This window comes from Mustela nigripes, chromosome 9, assembly GCF_022355385.1.
Source record: "Mustela nigripes isolate SB6536 chromosome 9, MUSNIG.SB6536, whole genome shotgun sequence".
Lineage (NCBI taxonomy): Eukaryota > Metazoa > Chordata > Mammalia > Carnivora > Mustelidae > Mustela > Mustela nigripes.
In genome coordinates, this window is record NC_081565.1 from 63,700,290 (window position 1) to 63,722,427 (window position 22,138).

At 36.7% G+C, this 22,138-nt stretch overlaps 1 protein-coding gene and 1 pseudogene across 2 annotated transcripts in view; one reads left to right on the forward strand and one right to left on the reverse strand.

Moving 5' to 3' along the window:
* ERCC6L2 (ERCC excision repair 6 like 2) overlaps nucleotides 1-9,219 on the reverse strand; it is a 148,116-nt gene extending 138,897 nt beyond the window's left edge. The window contains exons 1-2 of one of the 2 annotated variants that reach the window (XM_059411717.1): nucleotides 9,003-9,219; nucleotides 3,377-3,801 (exon numbers count right to left, since the gene is read on the reverse strand). In XM_059411717.1, coding sequence (XP_059267700.1) covers nucleotides 3,377-3,801; nucleotides 9,003-9,048 — 471 coding nt within the window. In that variant the 5' untranslated portion in view covers nucleotides 9,049-9,219. The remainder of the gene's footprint in view (nucleotides 1-3,376; nucleotides 3,802-9,002) is intronic. The other variant, XM_059411718.1, reaches the window with a different exon arrangement.
* Nucleotides 5,335-5,401, forward strand: LOC132025298 (U4 spliceosomal RNA; annotated as a pseudogene).
* Nucleotides 9,220-22,138: the final 12,919 nt, after the last annotated feature.

Here is a 22,138-nt window from a genome sequence, read left to right on the forward strand (position 1 = left end):
CATTTCTTTGAAAAAGAAATGGAACAAATAATTCTAAAATTTATATGGAACCAGAAAAGACCTCGAATAGCCAAAGGGATATTGAAAAAGAAAGCCAAAGTTGGTGGCATCACAATTCCGGACTTCAAGCTCTATTACAAAGCTGTCATCAAGACAGCATGGTACTGGCATAAAAACAGACACATCGATCAATGGAACAGAATAGAGAGCCCAGAAATAGACCCTCAACTCTATGGTCAACTAATCTTTGACAAAGCAGGAAAGAAAGTCCAATGGAAAAAAGACAGCCTCTTCAATAAATGGTGTTGGGAAAATTGGACAGCCACATGCAGAAAAATGAAAGTGGACCATTTCCTTACACCACACACAATAATAGATTCAAAATGGATGAAAGACCTCAATGTGAGAAAGGAATCCATCAAAATCCTTGAGGAGAACACAGGCAGCAACCTCTTTGACCTCAGCTGCAGCAACATGGATGGAACTAGAGTGTATCATGCTTAGCGAAATAAGTCAAGCAGAGAAAGATAACTATCATATGATCTCCCTGATATGAGGAAGTGGTGATGCAACATGGGGGTTAAGGAGGTAGGAGAAGAATAAATGAAACAAGATGGGATTGGGAGGGAGACAAACCATAAGTGACTCTTAATCTCACAAAACAAACTGAGGGTTGCTGAAGGGAAGGGGGTTGGGAGAAGGGGTGTGGGGTTATGGACATTGGCGAGGGTATGTGCTTTGGTGAGTGCTGTGAAGTGTGTAAACCTGGCGATTCACAGACCTGTGCCCCTGGGGATAAAAATATATGTTTATATAAAATAAAAAAATTTTTTAAAAAGTATAAAAAAAATCTTAAAAAAAAAGACTATACTACAATCCAAATGGTAAATGCCAATGGTAATTAATGCCAAAAGTAAATTTTCATACATCATTTTTACCTAATTCTACTGTATTTGAAATTCTATTAAACTTATTAAATATTATCCACATTTCCTTAATTGGCTTGTCACTGTATTTATAGAAGTTCTACCTTAAACGGATCTCCCAAACCCCCTATTTATGTAGAACTTATTCTCTGAGCTATAAGAATAATAACTAGAGATGTAGGTCCCCAAGGAGCAGAAAAATCCAGCCAAGTATCAAAACTAGTGTGGAAACTATGTCCTAACCTTCAGAAGATAAGCTCTCAGGACTTTCAAAGCACATTCATAACACAACTGAAAGTGTCCCAAGGATTTCAGTGTGTCAGGTAATATAAAATTGTGCAGTAATATCACTTTAAAAAATACAACATAAAACAAAGGGAATAACTTTATAACATGGACTTCAGAGATGAAAGCTATATTTGAGCCTAAAACATGCATAAGAATTTGAATTTTATTTGGTAGTTTTGATGGGAGGAGACTCCCAACTAGTTCTCAAAAAGGTCACTTTTTGTAGCACCCTGATGTTTCTGATTTTGCAGATTAGCAGGCATTGGTGGGAAGACATTCTAGCATAGGCAAAAACAATAAAATTATATGTAAAGATAGTCATATTAGTTATTTATAGTTATAGATAGTTGTTTATTTTCCTCTCGTATTCATCCATATACCTTGGTCACAGATGATAGTTTCCTAAAGGCTCCTTTATATATTCTCGCCACCTATTCTCCTGAGAAAGTAAATTTGTTTACTCCATAAGCAATTATTTAGCACCTTCAGTGTGCAAGCTTCGAACTATGTGCATTGCCTAGGCTTAAAGGGACAAACAGTATGGCTAATTGTGATAGACTATGATTACTGAATGATTAAGTTTCACTCTAGATTTTTATATCAGAGCCTATACATAATTGCATTTCTTGACTATTTTTTTAAGATTTTATTTATTTATTTGAGAGAGTGAGAGCACATACACCGGTGAGCAGGGGTAGAGGCAGAGAGAGGAGGAGATGGAGAAAGAGAATCCGAAGCAAACTCTGGGCAGGGAGCCCTGAGGTGGGATTCAATCTCCCAACCCTGAGATCATGACCTGAGCGGAAACCAGGAGCGTGACCCTTAACCCACTGAGCCACCCAGGTGCCCCTAGACAATTTTTAAATGTTAAAATTAGTTTTTCACTTACCTTTGTGTTCCCCTAACAATCGAGGTGTCATGAAGAATAAAATGGCTTAAATTCAATTATAATGAAGGAAACACAGAAGGTAATCAGAAACTAGACAAACACTCCTGAAAATCCAGAGTGACTATATAGTATAAAGTCTGGTTTCTGAACTCTAATCTTTTTAGATCACAAAACTTTGTGATAAGCACCTTCTGACAGGGCTCCCAATAATCGCCACCTGTTGGTATCCATAGCCCTGTTTAATCTTCCCCTTTGAGTAAGAGCTGAACCTAGAAACTTGCTTCTAAAGAAGCAAATATGGCAAAAGTGAAGGGCTGTCTCTTCTGTGATTAGGTTAGAAAAGACCATGAGCTTTCTCTTACTTGTGCTCTCTCCCGCCCTCTCACTTGCTCTTCCTGAGAAAGTATGCTGCCATACTATAAGAAACTCCATTAAGAGGCTCCTACAGCAAGGAACCAAGGGAGCCCTTCAACAATAAATAGCTCATGAGAAACTGAGGCCTCAGTCTAACATCCCACAAGGAACTGAATCTTGCCAACAATCATGTGGCCAGGAAGGGAATCCGCCCTAGTCCAACCTTGAGAGGACTGCTGCCTTGTGAGAGCCTGAGCCAGACAACCCAGCTAATCTGTACCTGGATTCCTGACCCACAGAAACTGTAATATGATAAATGCATTCTGTTGTAAACTGCTAAAGTTTGGAGTAATTTCTTATACAGCAATAGATAACTAGTACTTCTCTCAAGACTTCTGGCACACATTTTAGGGAAATAGGAAACCTCTCTGAAGTCCGTCAATAGAATTCCTAATGGTTCAGGGATCCCAGATTAAGAAACTTCTGATATGATAAATTCTAAACAATATACACAAAATGCCCGCAAGAAATCAATTGAACCATCCTATGTAGCTTAACAAATGGCAGAATACTTTCCTTCCATACAGTATTGCTAAGAAAGTTAAACTACTTTAAATATACCTGATATCTCACTACTAATATTACCGAAGGTAAAGTCAAGCCAAGTTATACCAAAATATTCTGAATAACATATTTCAGATACTAAATAAGTACTGAGGATAAAATAATGACTATACACCATCCTAATTTTGAGGACTTTCCTGTTCAGTGGGTGCAAAACACACATACACATACACACACACAAAATAGCTACTATAAGAATTGGGCGTACAAATAGAGATTTGTATATGGTATCCATTCATGTACATAATGAAATGACTTTAATGAATTTTAATTGTAAGGTAATTAAAAGAAATACCTGTACTGTTTTTCCAAGTCCCATGTCATCACCAAGAATACATCCTTTTCTTTGAATGAAGTGTGCATAGAGAAACTGGGCTCCTTCCCTTTGGTAGTCTCTCAAATACCTATTAATAGTATAAGGAATAGAGTCCCCATCTTCAGATAATGGAAAAGCAACAGCAGATGATGGAAATTTTCGGTCGGGGAAATAAGGTTTTTCCAAATCTTCATCATCAAATATAAAATTCCTGGAGCAATCTTTAAAAGATTTTATTTCTTGAAGTTTTTTAAGAGGTACTTTTCTTTCTTGAAAATCTGAATATAAGATGATTGCAAAGGACTTCCCATTTTCATCCACTGTGACAGATTTTACGCTTGCTTCACAAAGTGTCCCATTATCCGGAGAAGGGGCAAGACATCTTTCTCCTGGATGCCATATGTCTGTAATAATAAAGAAGATAATAAAATTTCCAAATCTAACTTATAAAGTAACCCCCCATTTATCCACTGCAATGAGGAAAAAAAAATGTATCTCACACGAATACCCTTTCCAAATTACTGAAACAAGATAAATTATAACATGTATAGATATTCTCCTAAAACATATTGTCAGATGTTCTCCTATAATAAGCAGAATAATGGATATATAATTTACTTCCAGTTGTTCTCACCCTGGCTGTGTGTCATAATCTCCTCATTCATGCTTGGACACTATCTCTGTTGATTGTGGTTCAGTGGCTACGGGCCATAGGCATCTGGTTTTATTACTTTGTTTGGTGGATATTGTTGAATTCAAAGGGCCATTCTGATTCACAGCCACAGCTGAGAACTACTAATTTAGATAGTCATAATGATTCATGAACATTATGTATATTATTCATGATATGGTAGAGTAATAGTAAATGGGACTTAATAATGAGTAAGGTAAAATCCTCTAGACAGCAATGCTTTTGTGATTCTCCTGTCTGCTTTTATCTCCTTTCTCCATAGACAGCTGTTCCTTCTTGTCAATACTGCCACTATTTTTTTTAACTTGAAAAATTTTTTTTTTAGTATTGCTGCTTCTAAACTGCTTCTTGAATTTGTATACAACTAACCAAGGGAATCCCTAATTCAACCACAGAGTAATGTGTGTCAGCTCTGTCATAGCTTTTCTCCCTTCCAGTTTTTAAAGGGTTGCAGTTCTTAAAAAAGAAATGAATTCCAAGATCTCTTTCTGCTAATATGCTATTATTTGAAAAGTGTGACCCCTTTCTCTATATGTATTTATTAAGTGCTTAATTGTATAGCTTTCTATTTTATTTTCATTTTTTTAAGATTTTTTAAATTTATTTGACAGTGAGAGCAAAAAAGCACAAGCAGGGGAGCAGCAGAGGGAGGGAGACAAGCAGGCCCCCCACTGAACAGGGAGCCCAATGCAAGGCTGAATCCCAGGCCCCTGGGATCATGACTTCAGCTAAAGGCAGAAGCTTAACCCACTGAGCCACCTGGGCACCCTATCTGTTTTATTTTCTATTCAGAAAATATAGCACTACGAATAGGGAGGGGAGTATCTTTATAGCATATAATTAGTATAATTAGAAGATACCAAATAGAGGATATTAAATAAAAATATTGGTTATATGGAATTTCATATAGCAAGAATTACAGCGGAGTTATATGGCTACAGATATAAGAATACTAGGAATTATTTTTCTCACATATTTCTTATTGAGATCAGGTGACCACTGGTAGTTTCTTGGGATCTTTCCGATGATTCCTCATTAGGTTTTTATAACATTTGAGATTATAATATGACTAGTGTATCTATACTGTCTTAAGCACAAATAACTCATTATGCTGTTTCTTAGCAGTTGTGCCTCAAAAGTAAAACCATTATTCCCACTAACTTTGGTAAAGTTATTTTGCATAACAATTAGAAGTACACCAAGAAAAAATCTATTCTCCTACTCTAACCTTTGGATACGAACTGTTAGCTTTGCGCAGTGGCAGTATCGTAGCCAATGAGGTTTATCTGAGGTGCGATTATTGCTAATTGGATCCAAACTGTTCAAGAACTGTCACACAACTCTAAAAGACATAGTTTTAACAAGAAACTAAAACCTTGATCCACTGTAGGGATAACAGATCATTGGGCCCTATTTTCATAACCGTACCATTTGAGCCTTAGGACCTGAATTAACCCTTATAGCAATTCCTAATACATTATTTCTGTTTCACATATTTTGTTTGCCTATCCAGAAAATGCCTTCCAATTTTTAAACACTGAAGTCATTAATGTGTTGTTATTCAACATATATGTTTTTACCTACCAAATACTGTATGTACCACAATAGGTATAAAATGAAAAAAAAAAAAAACAATGTAAAAATGATAATGATTAAACCTTGCTCAGAACTAGTCTTTCCAAATCTCATTAAATGGCGTCATCATCTAGCCAACTTTTCACGATAGAAAACCTTTAGCCAGCCCTTATTCCTCCCTATATCCAATCCATCAGAAAGTCCTGCTCATTCTCTCTCCCTCCATTATGTTACCACCTTTCCAAAACAACTGTTGGCAAACTTTTTCTGCAAAGAGTCAGACTCTTCAGCTATTTATTATTTTAGTTTTGCAGGCTATACAGTCTCTTACCCTTGTAACACAAGAGAAGGGGACAGAGAACACATAAACAAATGGCATGGCTGTGTTCCAATAAAACTTTACCTACAATAAGTATCAGGCTGAATTTGGCCCTGGCCCATAGTTTGCTGTTCTCTGCCCTAAAGTATACCACCGATGGCTTTCTCCTAAATTACCACTATAAACTCTTAACCATTCTCTCTGCTGCCATCCCTACAATCCATTTTACACATAGCAGCAATACTATTTCAAAATATAAATTATTGGGCACCTATGCGGCTCAGTCAGTTATGCATCCGACTCTGATTTCAGCTCAGGTCATGATCTCTGGGTCCTGGGATCCAGCCTTGCATCAGGCTCCATGCTTAGTGGGTTATGTGCTTGAGGATTCTCTTCCCCTCTCTCTACCCCTCCCCCTGCCTGCCTGCTCTCTCTTTAAAATAAATAAATCTTAAAAAAAAATTTTTTAATTACTAGTAAATCTTTAATGTAAAACTTTTCAACGGTTATCATTGCATAAAAAATAAAGTACAAACTCCTTACTATAGCCTTTAAGTCCCAACATGATCTGCCAATACTTACTTCTCCAACTCAATCTCACTTTTCCCCTGTACTCAAACATGTTAAGCAAGTCTTCTCTCAGCTGTTTGTATGTCATCTTCTCAGTATTTTACTGCCTCCATAACTCATATCACAATGTTTAATGACTATGTTTATTTGTTTTTATCTGTCTTTCCCACTAGAGAGTAATTTCCTTTCCAGAAAAATGTCTGTATTTTTCAAGTTTTATCCTGAGCATCAGCACTCAATAGGCACTCAATAAATGTGCTGAATTTATTAACAAACACACATCATTTATCTCACAGATCCTAGATACCTAGTGAGGGAGACAGATACTAAAAAGTTCACAAACACTAAATTGTAATAAGTGCTTCAGAAGATAAGAACAGAGTATTATGAAAAAAAGTATTGAAGAAACGTAATTTAAAGGGGAAGAAAGATCTAAGAAGAGGATCTCTAAGCACACAGCATGTGGAAAAGCCCTATGGGCTTCACCCAACAACTCTGGAAATTTTGGTTCCTTAGTTTGGTTCCTTAGTTTGAATAATTTCTAGAACTAAAGAGATTCAGTTAAGTTTGAGCAAAGGCTGGAATCTCTCTGTATCGAATTCTAGAACAAATATCTTAAATTGGGAGGATTTCCTATGGGGGTGAATGGCAGGTCCTCTTTAACGTCACTTCCTTTCCTCCTTCATTCCAGACTGGCTTCCTTGCTATTGGTCAACCATGGCAAGCATGCTCCCACCTCAGGGTCCCTGAGTTTTCTATTCCTTCCATCAACACTCTCCCTAAACACCCAAATGACTAATCTTTTCACTTCATTCAGGTCTCTGTTCCAATGGCATCTTCTCAGAGGTGTTTTCTCTGACCACTCAGTCTAAAATAGCACTCCCTGCCACTCTTCCTTTACCCTGCTTAATTCCATTTTCAAAGAAAAATATGAAATATCTGTTACTGTTTATCTCAACTAAGCTCCCTAGAGCAGGGACTTACTTTGTTCACTACTATACCCTGGGCACACAGAACAATGTTTGAAACTCAAATACTTGTAGGACTAACAAATATTTATATAGAGCTAATATCTGAAGACTTATGTGTGCCAGGCATGTGCTTTATTTCATGTAAGCCTTGCCACCATCCTTTCATGACTTCATGTAAGTAATATTATTAGTTCCATTTTCCAAATGGTGAAACAGGGGGCCTGGGTGGCTCGGTGGGTTAAAGCCCCTGCCTTTGGCTCAGTCATGATCTCAGGGTCCTAGGATGGAGTCCCCACGTCGGGCTCTCTCTGCTCAGCGGGGAGCCTGCTTCCCTTCCTCTCTCTCTGCCTGCCTCTCTGCCTACTTGTGACCTGTCTGTCAAATAAATAAATAAATAAAATCTTTAAAAAACAAAACAAAACAAATGGTGAAACAGAGAAAGGTTAACCAGCTTGCACATGGTTACAAATGGCAGATTCAGGATTTGAACCAAGCTATCTGACCTTATAGCTACACTACTGTACCATGCACACAGGAATAAACAAGTCCCGGGAACTGAGTAGTCCCTCTTCCTTTTAACTGAGGTCTGAGCACCACAGCCACTACAATCTCCACTCAGCAGCTTCACTACTTATTTCACCTGCCAGCCTTCTGTGGGTAGTTATACTCATGATCCCTGAGTTAGAGTGTCATCAATTCCTAGCCTTCAGAGTTGAGTCTTATTACATAACTTCTCTAAATTTTAGCTCTGAATTCTTCATCTATTTAATGAGAAGGATACCTTCCTCAAAGGAAAGCATGGAAATAAACAAGCAGCATATTTCTGGGCACTGAACAAGCACTCAATACCTCAGAATTTTTATTATATCACTTTTAATAATGAAAGCTATTAATTTGGGGGCAAGAAGGCATTCCACTTGACTTGTGTTAGACAACCACACACTCCTTAAACCCCGTCTTGAGGACCCAATAAAGGTTGACTGTAAGGCCCTGATTCAGGACATCATATGTTAAGGTCTTTGTGCCATCAAATAATGTGAACTGAGTATCTCTACCTTTTCTCACCTATGTAACAACAAACTTCTACCATTCGCTAAGAACTGGGGCATAGAAGGATAAAGAATAAACATACTGCACATTTAGTGAGGGCTTAATATGGACCAGAAGCTGGGTCACATAAGTGCTTTGCATTCACCGTCACATTTCGTAATCACAAGAACTCAACAATGGTCTCAGTTTTACAGATGAGGAAACTGCCCGGTTTCTCAGCAAGTAACTGTCAGAGCCAGCACTAGATCCAGTCTGACTCCAGAATCCAAGTTCTCAACACTGAATCCCAAAGAACTTGCGCCAGACTCCAGCTGTCATTCAGAAGAGCCCACAAGGTAAAACCCCAACCCCAAGGGAACTGGCAGGAATGGGTCCAACCCAGCGTAGTAGACAGCTGCCTGGGCTGACAGGCGAGCACCGAGCTTGTACCTTTGCCGGCGGTTTCCTCGCGAGGCTTGGGGGCAGCGGGATCCATCTGGCCAGGGGGAGGGGCCAGGCAGCCCGGCTGCGTACGACACTCGACGGGCGGCCGAGGACCTGGAGGACGAGCCGGGCGGGAAGACTGAGGCCAACGCCACTTCCTGCAGCCCGGCGTACATCGCCCCCCTGAAGCGCGACGCCAGCGGCCGAGGGGAACACAGGTGGAGCCCGAGAGGATCCAGGGAGAAGGGCGGCGGCGTCTCAGCAGCGGCAGAGCTGGAGAGCGCTGTGGAGACTGGCAAGGCGGCGCTCACCTAGTCATCCGGCGATCCGCCAGGGGAAGAAGCAAGCCGGCAAATGGACGGACCCCTTATCCTCTCTTTCAGAGCAGACCCTACCCCCCTACCTTCCCTGCAACTTTCAGCCCTGTCTCGGAAAATCCCGCGAGATCGGCCGCCTGACCTGTCACTACGATCTCGCGATAACAAAATCCTGGTTCACATGGGCGGAGTCGTGTTCCTGCCATCTTTGCCCCAGAAACCGGTAACACAAAGGTCCGCGGCACTTGCAAAAGTCGCGAAGTTTGATGTCGCCGGCCTCCCTGGTGCGGATATTGCAGACAACATGGAGGCACGAGGATACCCGTGGGCTCGCACCTGCGCCAGTCTTTTAAGGGCTGACTCACAGCTGGAGATCGTGGGCGCGCTGGCGGCCTGCTGGCATGTATTTGGTACTTCTCTTGTCCCTCGTGTAGCGCCTGCCCAGGAACTTGAGTCCAGTGACTCCCTCCTGGAGCGCTGTCTTAGCGGGGTGGGACACCCACCCGGAAGCCAGCGCTTCACGACACTCACGGGTGGCTGAGGAAACTTAGTGGTCACACACTAAAATATACTCAAAAACGACTCCTGTGAGTGCAAACCAGCAATACGTGCCATAAATGGAAGGTAAAGGTAGAAATACTAAGAAAATTTAAAGTGTTTTTCCGTGTACCATCTACGGTTAACAGTGGTTTGTGTGACACTAGGGAAAACACTATGCAGGCGGTCGGGCTGTTTTTGTTCAAGCATCATCAGAACAACACACTACTCACAACTTAATAGACACGACTTATCTAATACTTCGCCAGACCCCATACGTTGATTCATCCAAAAATGGTTTCTGCACTTGTTGAAATGTTTTCATATACTGTGGGATATTTCATTGAACTGGATTGCTTGAACGAGCTTGTACTGGTTTCCTATTGCTGCTGTAACAAATACCACAAATTTTAGTGGCTTAGAACAGCACAAAAGTATTAGGGATAACACAAATTTATTATCGCACAGTTCTGTAAATTCGAATTCTTACGTGGGCTTCATTAGGCTAAAACCAAGGAATCAGCTGGGCTACATTCTTTTCTGAAGGCTCTCCAGCAGAATCCATTTCCTTGCCTTTCTACCTACTCCTTGGCTCATGGCCACCTTCCTTCTGTCTTCAAAGCCAGCCTTGCCTCTCTCTGAGACTTCCATAGTCACATCTTCCTCAGATTGCAGCTGGGCAGGATTCTTTGATCTTACCAGATTGGGTCTACTTGAATAATCCAGGATAACCTTCCCATTTGAAGGTCTGTACCCTCAATTATATCAGCAAAGTCCTTTTGCCAGGTAAAGTAATATATTCATGGGTTCCAAGGATTAGGATGTGAATATTTTTAGGGGCTTATTATTCAACCTACCAACTGGTCTAAATGAGGAAAACTATGTCTGTTTGCTGCCAATAGGTATCTATTCTTTGAGAGAAACTAACAATTAGTGTGTTTTCATAAAATCCTTCATCTAGAATAGTACTTGTTTCTGTTTACCAACAGGTAGAAACTCCATATCTAAGAAAAACATCCAGTTCACTCACTATGTGTGAGATGTTGGCCCTCACACATGGTTGAGAGGTTATGTCATTTAACCTCATTGCTTCAGTGTCCTCAACCATGACAACAAAGAGGCAAGTAACGGTAACCGACATAAAAAAGTGTTGTAAGAATTAAATAGGTTAAGTAAAACATCTAAAGCAGTACCTGGTTGTAGGAAGAAATATGTGGATTGCTATTATTGTTGTTATCAATGGAATGCATCCACTTGAGAGTTGCATTCTATATAACCATTGCTTCATTTTTTAATATTTTGGCTAGTTGATAGTACATTATTACTTAGATTAGGATTTTAGACCACATTCTAACTTAAAACACCATAGATTGTAAGGCATATTATTTAGGTACAACTGAAAAAAAGGAAAAACTGCTCACTATATAAATTGCAACTTCTGATTTTTAACATGCATCCTGATACAGGAAATTTTTTAATGTAGGGGGAAAAAATCTGCTTCTTGGAATTGATGAAATATATCTGCACTTGTTGAAATGTTTTCATATACTGTGGGATATTTCATTGAACTGGATTGCTTGAACGAGCTTGTACTGGTTTCCTATTGCTGCTGTAACAAATTACCACAAATTTTAGTGGTAATTTGGTAATTTCACATTGTCTCCAAAATTAATGGCAGTTGGAAATTTCAACCAAGCTTACTTTTTTACAATTACCAGAAAGGTTTGATTATTTCCCTCCACACACACTAAAATAACTAGTTCTGTAATATTGTCTTATTTTTCCAGAGGTCTAATTTAAGACCTTGATTTTTATTTCTTTAAAGTTTTGTTTGTTTAGTTGGTTTTTGTTTTTGTTTTTGTTTAAGAGAGAGCCTGAGATAGGGGACAGAGGGAGAGGAAGAAGCAGCCTCCCCACTTAGCAGGGAACCTGGCACAGGCTTGATCCCAGAACCTGGAATCATGACCTGCGCCTAAAGCAGATGCTTAACTGACTGAACCACCCAGGCACCCCAAGACCTTGATCTTTCAGGGCTGACATCTAAATAGAAGTGATAAAACAAAATCAGAAGTAAATTTTATTTAAATGAAAGAGGTCATCTGCTTGAAGGAATACTCTTATGACTAACAGAGGAGGAGGAAGCCTCAATTTCTGAGTATTAATTAACCTCACCACCATGTTTATGATGCATAGTGAAACAGAAAAAATCATGACATAAAAATATGTTTTAGTGAATTAGATGCCTCACAAAACTAGATATCCTTAAACATTCCTTCCCCCCACTTAACAGTATCTTTTGTCTAAAGCTATTGCAAGGACATCCTTGTCTAGGTGCTGATGTGCTAATACTGTAATGCTAGTCACTGCAAAGTGAAATTGAAAATCTTGCAAAATATTTGGGAATTCCTAAAGTCAATATAAATGATCTTGGATAACTAGAACATGTGCAAAACCATTGGCAAAGGAGAAGCTAGCAAAATTAAATTATTAAAACTACAAAAGACAAGAAACACAGAGGATGATAGCATAGACATTTCAAAGACTATTACTTAAATATCAAAGAGACCCTTGAAAAAAATGATTCTTATATTTTACCAAAGAAATTTTTTTGTGTATGCACTGTAAAAATCGAATATATATCTATATGTGGTTCATAGACCTCCAAAGTGTGTTAATTCAGCAGGAAAGCTCAAGAAAAAAAATAGGTATGTATTTCAGTTCCTTTGGGCTTCTATAATAATACCACAGACTGGGGTAATTTATAAACAACAGTAATCTTTCTCATAGTTCTGGGGGCTGGGAAATCCAAGATCAAGGCATCAGCATGGTTGTGTTCTGGTGAGACCCCTTTTCCTGATTTATAGCTGGCACCTTCTTGATGTGTCCTCATACAGTGCAAGGGACTAGAGAACTCTGGTATGGCTTTAAGAACACTAATTCTGTTCATGAGGGCTCCACATGTGTGTATGTCATCACTTTGGGCACTAGGATTTCAGCATATTAATTTTGAGAGGACACGAACATTCAGATCATAGCAATATGAAAACTTTGAACTTTGAAAACTTCTTAGTTAGATAATTTTAGGTTGTAGCATTTCTCCCTTGATAAAATGTACCAGCCACTGTGTCAAAGGAAAGAAAGGAAGAATAGATGAGTAAGAGCAAGGTGGACATGGTAGAAATAGATGTGTCCTTTATCAATCTATAGTTTAAAAGGCAGCATTACTCAACAGTATGAATATATTTAACATTTCTGAACTGTACACTTAAAAATAATTAAGAAGGTAAATTGTGTGTGTGTGTGTATGTGTGTGTGTGTTTACTACAGTTAAAAAACAAACCAAAAAGGGTCAACAAAAGGACTGTTTAAAGCTTGAGCCAAGTGTAGTGAAAGATACATAGTGAATGGCAGTTTAGTGCTAGGACTGTGTGATTATTACATCTCGAACCTTCATCAATGCTATTTTTACTTCACAGACTCACTGAACATTAAAACCTGAAGAAATCTCAGAGGTCCTCAACCAATGCTCTAAAGATAATTAAGATAGTTTGAGAAATGTTAGCTTATTTTCCCAAGATCACAAATAGAAAATAACAAAACCAGGATTAGAATACGATATCTCATCCTCAGTCCAATGTGATAGATGTATAAAAATATTATTTCATAGAATATATTTTTAAATTTGAAAAATTAAAACCTATGATTCTAATTCTTGTAATATTCCATCTCATTTCATATAATAAGCCTAAAAATCCTGCAACAAGACACCAAGATCTGCAGGTTGAAATACTATTATAAAAATACCCAAAATGTATCACTAAGCAAAAAAAAAAAAAAAAAAGAAAAGAAAAAAAAGTTAAAATACTCACAGGCCAAAAATAAGGAGAAAACTGAAAAATAGCTTACTAACCTTCTACTACTGTACTGGAGGTATTTGTCTATCTCAGTTACAGAAAGGTCTGAGTTTTGTCTGTCTTATGGGGACAGAAGACATGGTATTAAGCTCTTACATGGTCACAAATTGGAACTGAGACCCTCATCTGAAATCAGAAATTCTGAAAGGCAACACCCTCAGTGAAATTACTGGGTAGATAAAAATCTGGAAAGCAGAAAAGGGGGAGGATGAAGAAGAGAGACTTTGTCTGGTGTGGCTTGGGCTCTATGGACAGGGTTGTGCCTGTGTGTATGTATGTATATGTGTCAATTTCCTTTAACATTTTGAAACCACTACCATATCCTCAAATGGATTTAGGATTTGAGTTCACAGTGTATGATCTGGGAAACCCCAAGCCAAGATAATAACATAATGTAGTGTCACATTAATTGCATCCAGATTGGAAGAAGGAAGCAAGCTCATCTTCTCTAAAGGAAAACATGTTAAAACAAAGATTCCCCAAAGTTTCCAGAAATAAATCCCAAACAATTCATAATTCCCAAACTGTAAAAAGAAAAAAAAATTGCTTAATACAAGCCACCGTGAACAAAAGCAAGCAGGGAAAACATGCAACAGAAATAGACTCTTAGTGATTTCTGTTAACAGAAGTATTAGATAAAAGTGTTTGTGTGTGGTTTAATATTTACTGATTTTTTTTTAAAGTGGAACTGAAAATATAAGAAAGAAAGACACTGTCAGAAAACAGCAAATAGATTTGTTAAAAGAACCAGAACTTCTGGAAAAGAAAACCTTAATTATTGAAATTAAAAGCTCTATGGTAAGTTAAACAGCAGATTAAATACACCCTAACAGAGAATTCATAAACTGAAAGATCTAAAGAAATGACTCCAAATGAGAGCAGAAAGTCAAGTGGATGGAAAATATAAAAGAAAGGTTAAAAGAAATGAAGGGTAGAATTGAATTTCCAGAAATAATGAATAGAGACACTGCGGGTAAAAACGTTGAAAGAAATGATACCTGAAATCTCAGATTCAGAAATCATAATGAATTAAGTATAATACAAAAAATAAAAAATAATAAATTCATTTAAAATAATAGCAATATATAATAATATATATCAGTATTTAGACATGTTGAAGTAAAATTACAGAAGCAACAAAGAATCTTGAAAGCAGCCATTTTCTAAGACAGATTACCTATGTAGAATAGAATAACAATTTAACTGGTAAAAGAACTGATAATGGTTAATAGTAACAAGAAAGTCAAAAGAACTTGGATAGTAACTTCCAAGTGCAAAGAAAATAACTATCAGAGAAAATAACTACCAACCTAAAATTGTATAATCAGCTGAACTATAATAAGAGCAAAATAAGAATATTTTCAGACCAAACTAAAAACAAGGTTCACAAGACCTTTTTAAGGATTTTGAACTAGGAAAAAAAAGTGAAATGTAAGAATGATTAAGCATTAAAAAATGAAAAAATAATCATTGTATAAAACTTTAACAACAATGATGTAATTCAGGAATATAAAAAATAAAGGGCAATTAAAACACTGGACAGAAATAACTTAAAAATGTGATAATAGTGGAAGACTTTAAGGTATTTGAGATATTTCTGTTGGAAAGAGAAGAGCAGAGATAACCTTTACTAAGCAAAGTATTCTCATTAAGTGTCAGAGTATATGTAAATGGAATATTAAAGGAATGTGTAAGTTCTTAATAAAAATGCTAAGAATATTAACATCAGACAAAACAAGCTTTCATGTAAAATGCAGTAAGTGTAAAGAAATTAACCACATAAATGATAAAAGTCTTAGGTTGCCAGGGAGGTAAAAAGTGTTCTAACACCACTAGTAAGTCCCAAATATATATATGAAAGTTGTCAGAATTTCAAGGGGTAAATGATAAGTCCACAAACATGGTAGGAATTTTTAATATTCTTCACAGTAATTGTAAGACTAAGAAGAAAAGTGGAATTGAGCCACACAATTAGCAGTCTTGATCTAGTAGACATATGTAGACTACTCCATTCCATTGTTGGAGAATAAATATCTTCACAAGTACATAGGGAACATTAAAAAAATTGACCATGATCTATGTCATAAAGCAATTCTCAACAGCTATCCAGCAATCTGATTCATACAGATGATATTCTCTGATACCATGAATTAAGTTAGAAGTCAACATTTAAAATTATTTTTAAAAGATTATTGGGGCACCTGGGTGGCTCAGTGGGTTAAAAGCCTCTGCCTTCCGCCCAGGTCATAATCCCAGGGTCCTGGGGTTGAGCCCCACATCAGGCTCTCTACTCAGCAGGAAGCCTGCTTCCTCCACTCTCTCTCTCTCTGCCTGTCTCTGCCTACTTGTGATCTCTGTCAAATAAATAAATAAATTATTTTTTAAAAATAAAATGAAAGATTATATAATTGTAAATTTAGAAACACTTCTAAATAACTTAGGGGTCAGAGTTTAAGAAATCATGATGGAAATTAGAAAATAATTGTGAAGCAGAGTTAAAAATGTGTTTTTAGGCTCTTTCAGCTTGCAGTCCTAAAATGACAAACCTCGTGTTTTAATGTAAGATAGTCTTCCATATAATATTTTCAAAGGAAGTCACCAACATAGATTTTAGGTTCCTAACTCCTCCTCTACATTGAGGATAAAAAAGGTGGAATGAGCAGGATTAGAGGACTGGGGATGGGAGATTAGAAGAGACTGATAAAGCTATTGTAGTGCTAAATCCCACACTTCTAGACAAACAAGAGGCTTTAGAAGGATCACTTGGAAAGTTTAATATGCAACCCTTGGAATTTGTGGGGCATCATGGTCCATTTGCCTCAAACCTTAGAAATCTGAAGGACAAATACTATGGCTGGCTAACTGCTCTGAAGTTGAGTAAGACAAGTTGATGCATTGGGGACCACCTTACAAAGGATGACAAAAGGATGCACTTTTTCCTGGAGCAGATGTAGATGTTAGGTGAGAGGAAGCCAGCAGCCATTTCAAGATGACCCTAATCAGAGACCTGGATAGCTGGATGCCTAGGAGTAAAGTACTGACTGAAGACCACAGGAAAGCACCCTGTGAAAGATATTTAAGGAGAGCCTTTGCAACTTCATTACAGTTAAATAAGACCTTTCCAGTTCCTTACTTTATCTCCTTTTCCCAAGATTAATCCTGGAAAAGTTAGAAGCAGTCTAGTAAGTGGGAGAGGAAGGCAGAGGCTTAATATTTTTAAAAGAAGCAGTCATTCCTACTTTTTTCACTGCACACAACTCACCTGTAGCAGATATGAACCCTGGTAGAGGAAGAACTTTAAGTTTGAATGAGTTTTGGGGTGCCTGGGTGGCTCAGTGGGTTAAAGCCTCTGCCTTCAGCTCAGGTCATGATCCCAGGGTCCTGGATCGAGCCCCACATTGGGCTCTCTGCTCAGCAGGGAGCCTGCTTCCCTTCCTCTCTCTCTGTCTGCCTCTCTGCTACTTGTGATCTCTGTCTGTCAAATAATAATAAATAATAATAATTAATAATAAATAAATAAATAATAAAATATTTTTTTAAAGTTTGAATGAGTTTTGAAATCTTAATTTTAATATCACTTTAGCTTAATTGCTAAACTGAGACTTTCTGCTATATTTGTCTAGTCGCTCAAAGTGACCATAGGTTTTTTTTTTTTATTGAAGAAGACTTGTGATTTTTCCTAATTTCCTTTCAAGAGTATGGAGAAAAACTAGCCCTCAAAGTTGGTTTGAATGGACAGTGCAGCAAGTAAATGAATTTCTATTCTAATTTCATCTCATGGGTTCTACTTTTTCAACATCCATTAGGATGGAATAATAATAGAAATACTGCACATCAAAGTTAGTAAGAAATTAGTACTTAAGGAGTAAGAAAATACTTCTATGAGAAAGAAGAAAGGCTAAATGATCTATATTTCCATGTAACTTACCAAAGAACAACTAGTCCTAAAGAAAATGGAAGAAAAATAATGAACAGAAATTAATGGAGGAGTAATTTTTAAAATACAATAGCAATAATAAACAAAGTGATAAGTTAACTCTGAAAAGAAAAATAAAGTAGGCAAGACACTGGTAAAATGCATCAAGAAAAAGAAGAAAAAATACAAATAAATATTAGGAATGAAAAATGGGCAAAACTAAAGCCAATTCAAAGATTAGAAAAATATGGGAATATATGCTAATCAATTTCATGCCAAAATCTTAAATGCATATTTCCTTAAAAATATGTCAAAAAGGAAGAGGCCCCGAATGAGACTATAACTCTTAAGAAATAACTTGAGTCAGTAGTTGAAAATGTCCCTCCAAGGAAAAACCAGATCCACATGGTTAGATAGGCAAATTCTACCAAATACTTAAGGGAATAGAAACATTCAGTATTAAATAAACTCTTCCAGAGAATAGAGGAAAATCTCCCCAACTTATTTTATCAACTTAGTGAAATCTTGACAGCAAAATCTAATAAGGACAGCATGACAATGGTATTTATGATGACTGAAGGCAAAAATTCTAAATGAAATACTAGTGAATCAAATCTAACTTTGAATAACAACTGTAACATTAATCATAATGCATCATGACCAAGTTAAGTTTATCTCAAGAATGCAAGTATAGTCTCAAATAGGAAAATCTAGTAGTGTAATTGATCAACAGATTAAAAGAGAAAAATTGTAAAATAATCTCAAGAGATGAAAAACTAATTTTATAACATTCAACCAAATATTAATGTTGCAAAATAGCAATAGAAGTAAACTTTCTTAACTTAATAAAGGTGTCAATTCCAAACCTGTAGGAAAACACTAAATGGCAGAATGGTACACAACACTCCTTTTAAAACCATGAACACAAAGATATCTCTTGTTACCACATCTGTTCAACATTGATCCTAGTCATTTCAATAATAAAAGAAAACTAGATACAAATTATAGATATTAGAAAGGAAGAATCAAAACTGCTATTATTTAGGAAAAGATTCTGAGTAAATGGTGGGGTAGGAAGCACCAGAAATCTGTCTCCCCACCTACACAATAATTGAACTGGTAGAATCTGTCTAATATAACTGTTTTGGAACTCCAGAGTTTGTTGAAGGCTTGCAATTTCTAGGAGAAGACTTGGGACAGTGAATTGTGGTTAATTTTGGTTAATTTCAGATGGAGGCACAGTAGCAGCAACCTATCCACCATCCCCAGCCAGTAATTGCTAGTTGTGGGTGTATCCCTCAGGCAGCTTGCACAAAGCTGTGTAAACTATAGAATAGACAGAAAGAATCTGTGTTCCCCTTGCTGATTACTGCTTCCAATCACAGAAACACAAAGAGGAAGCAGCCATTGTTGGGCCTACCCCCATTGTTGCAAGCCCCTCCCTCTCTGGCTAGAGTGATAACCAGGATATTTAAAGGGCCAGCCACCCTTTTTCCCCTTATATATTTTTTTTTGCCTTTTTTTCATTTGGGAGCCAGACATTAAAGAGTAGGACATTTGGGGAAAAAAAACTGCATACATGGGGAAAGTTAGAAAGTGACCACACATGCCCAGAGAAAGTCTCAGAAGAGACATAAGAAAACACTATATTTACACTTCAAGGTGTTCCTAGGCAGAGAAAGCCTACCACAAAAGCAATAACAAAAACAGCAAGTTCTGGCGAAGGTAAGAATCTGATATCCTTAGTTACTGCATTATTAAATTCAAGTGTCAAATGTCCAATCAAAAAGACCAAGACATACAAAGAAACAGGAAAGTATGACCCACTCAAAAAAACAAAAAAACAAAACAAAACAAAAAAAAACTGCAGTAACTGTACCTGAAAAAAATAATGGCAGATATACTAGATAAAGACTTTTTAAAACTGTCTTTAAAAATGCTCAAAGAACTGTAGGAAGATATGGAGAAAGAAAATGATGTGGAACAAAATGGAAATTGAAGAGACAGAAACCCTAGAAAGAAAATGCAAAATGAAATGCTGGAGCTGAAAAGCATAATAACTAAAATTAAAAACTCACCAGAAGAATTCAAAAGCAAATTTGAGCAGGCAGAAGAATAAGTGAATTTGTAGATAGGAGAATGGAAATTATTGAGACTGAGGAACAGAAAGAAAAAAAGATTGAAGAAAATTGAGCAGAACCTGACGGGTCTGGGGACACAATAAAGTGGACCAGTATATACATAGTGGGGGTCCCAGAAGGAGAAGAGTGAGAGAGAAAAAGGGCAGAAAGAATATTTGTAGAACTAATGGTTGAAAATGTCCCAAATTTGATGAAAAACATGAATATAAACATCCAAGAAGTTCAGTGAACTCTAAGAAGGAGAACTCAAAGAGACCTACACCAAGACATATCATAATCAAACTTTCAAAAGCCAGAGGTAAAGAGAGACTCTTGAAAGCAACAAGAGAGAAGTAAATCATGACATACAAGGGATCCTCAAGATCTTTAGCAGATTTCTCATCAGAAAGTTTGGAGGCCAGAAGACACTGAGCCCATATATTCAAAATGCAAAAAGAAAAAAAAAAAAAGCTGTTGACAAAAACTGCCAAAACTATCCTTCAAAAGTGAAGAAATTATGACAATCCCAGATAAATAAAATCAGATTTGTAACTATTAGACCTGCTCTGCTATAAATGCTTAATGGAATCTTACAAGATGAAATGAAAGGGCATAAGACAGTAACTCAAAGGCTTATGGCAAAATAAAGTTATCAATGAAGGTGTGTACAGGAGAAATTATAGAAGTTAGTATTATTTTAACAATGGTTCATAATTATGTTTTGTTTGTTTTCTATATGATTGAGGAAATTAATATATTTAAAGAAAAAATCATTAGTTATAAATGCTAGTTTTACTGTAACCTTTGTTTATAAGTCCAAGTTGTATTTTCTACATAATTGAGGAGACTAATTCATTTAAAAGAATTATTTATATGTGTGGGCACACAATGTATCAGTGTATAATTTTGTGACATCAAAAAATAAAAGGAGTGTGGATAGAGCTATAAAGGAGAAGAGTTTTTTATATTATTGAAATTAAGCTTGTATCAATTCACATTAAAGTGTTATAACTTAAGGATGTTAAATGTAATACCCATAGTAACCACCAAAGAAAATAGCTATAGAGTATAAACAAAAGGATATGAGAAAGGAATTTAAACAATTCACTTCAAAAAAAAAAAAAGTCATTTAAACACAAAAGAATACAGTAATGCAGGAAATGAGGGACAAAAAAAAGCTATTGGCATATGGAAAATAGCACAATGGCAGAATAAGTCCCTCCTTGTCATTAACTATTTTAATGTAAATGAATTGAACTCCAGTTAAAAATCAGAGATTGGTAGACTGGAGAAAAACACATAAATCAACCATATGCTGTCTGCAGTAGACTCATGTGATATTCAGACACAAGTTAAGGGTTGCCTGGGTGGCTGAGCTGGTTAAGTGACTGCCTTCAGCTTAGGTCAAAATCCCAGGTGTTGGGATCAAGCCCACTTCAGGCTCTTTAGTGAGCAGGGAGCCTGCTTCTCACCTGTGATCCCCCATGCTTGTGCTTGCTCTCTCTCCCTCTCTCTCTCTCTCTCTGTCAAATAAATAAATAAATAATAAATAAATAAAACAAAAAACAAAGGCACCGGTTAAAAGCAAAAGGGTAGAAAAATGTATCCTATGCAAACAGTAAACAAAAGGTTGGGGAAGGAAAGGTTATGCTAATATATGACAAAATAGACTTAAAATCAAATAAGTTACAAGAGACAAAGAGACAAAGAAATCTTATATATTAATAAGATCTCATTAATATTTAGACTATCTCCCTTCACTCATTTACCCAAGTGTGACAGCATAGTAAATTAGCTGATAGAAGTACCATAGAAAACTTTTTGCCCAACCAGATAAATACTAATAAAGATGTATTATTCCAAGGAATTAAGTAAACTCTAAAAATCCATTACATATTCATAATAGAATCTTTTTTCCCAAAAGATTCCAGTTAAAGTAATGGAAATTACATTTGAATAATGTCTAGATAATGTAAAAAATGTAGATTTACTTTCACAAAGCAAGATAGAAATTTTAAATATCTGGCTTACAGTAAAAATTGTAGGTTGAAAAATGTTTCCAGTTTTTATCCTAGGATGAAAAATGTTTTCAGATTATATGCTATGTGGGGTCCATTTCAAGTCTAAAATTCAATGTGATTTCTGTAAAAGAAAATTTTTCCCCAAGTTACTTTAGACCACATCGCTTCATTATTTTTTACTTTACCTAAATTTCATTGCTTAAATTCTTTAAACAAGGCAACCGTTTCAAAAGAGAATTTATATACATGTTTAAAATATAAAAAATTACATTTTTTAAAGTATGCCTATGTACTTAATAAAGAGGGTTGCAAAAGTT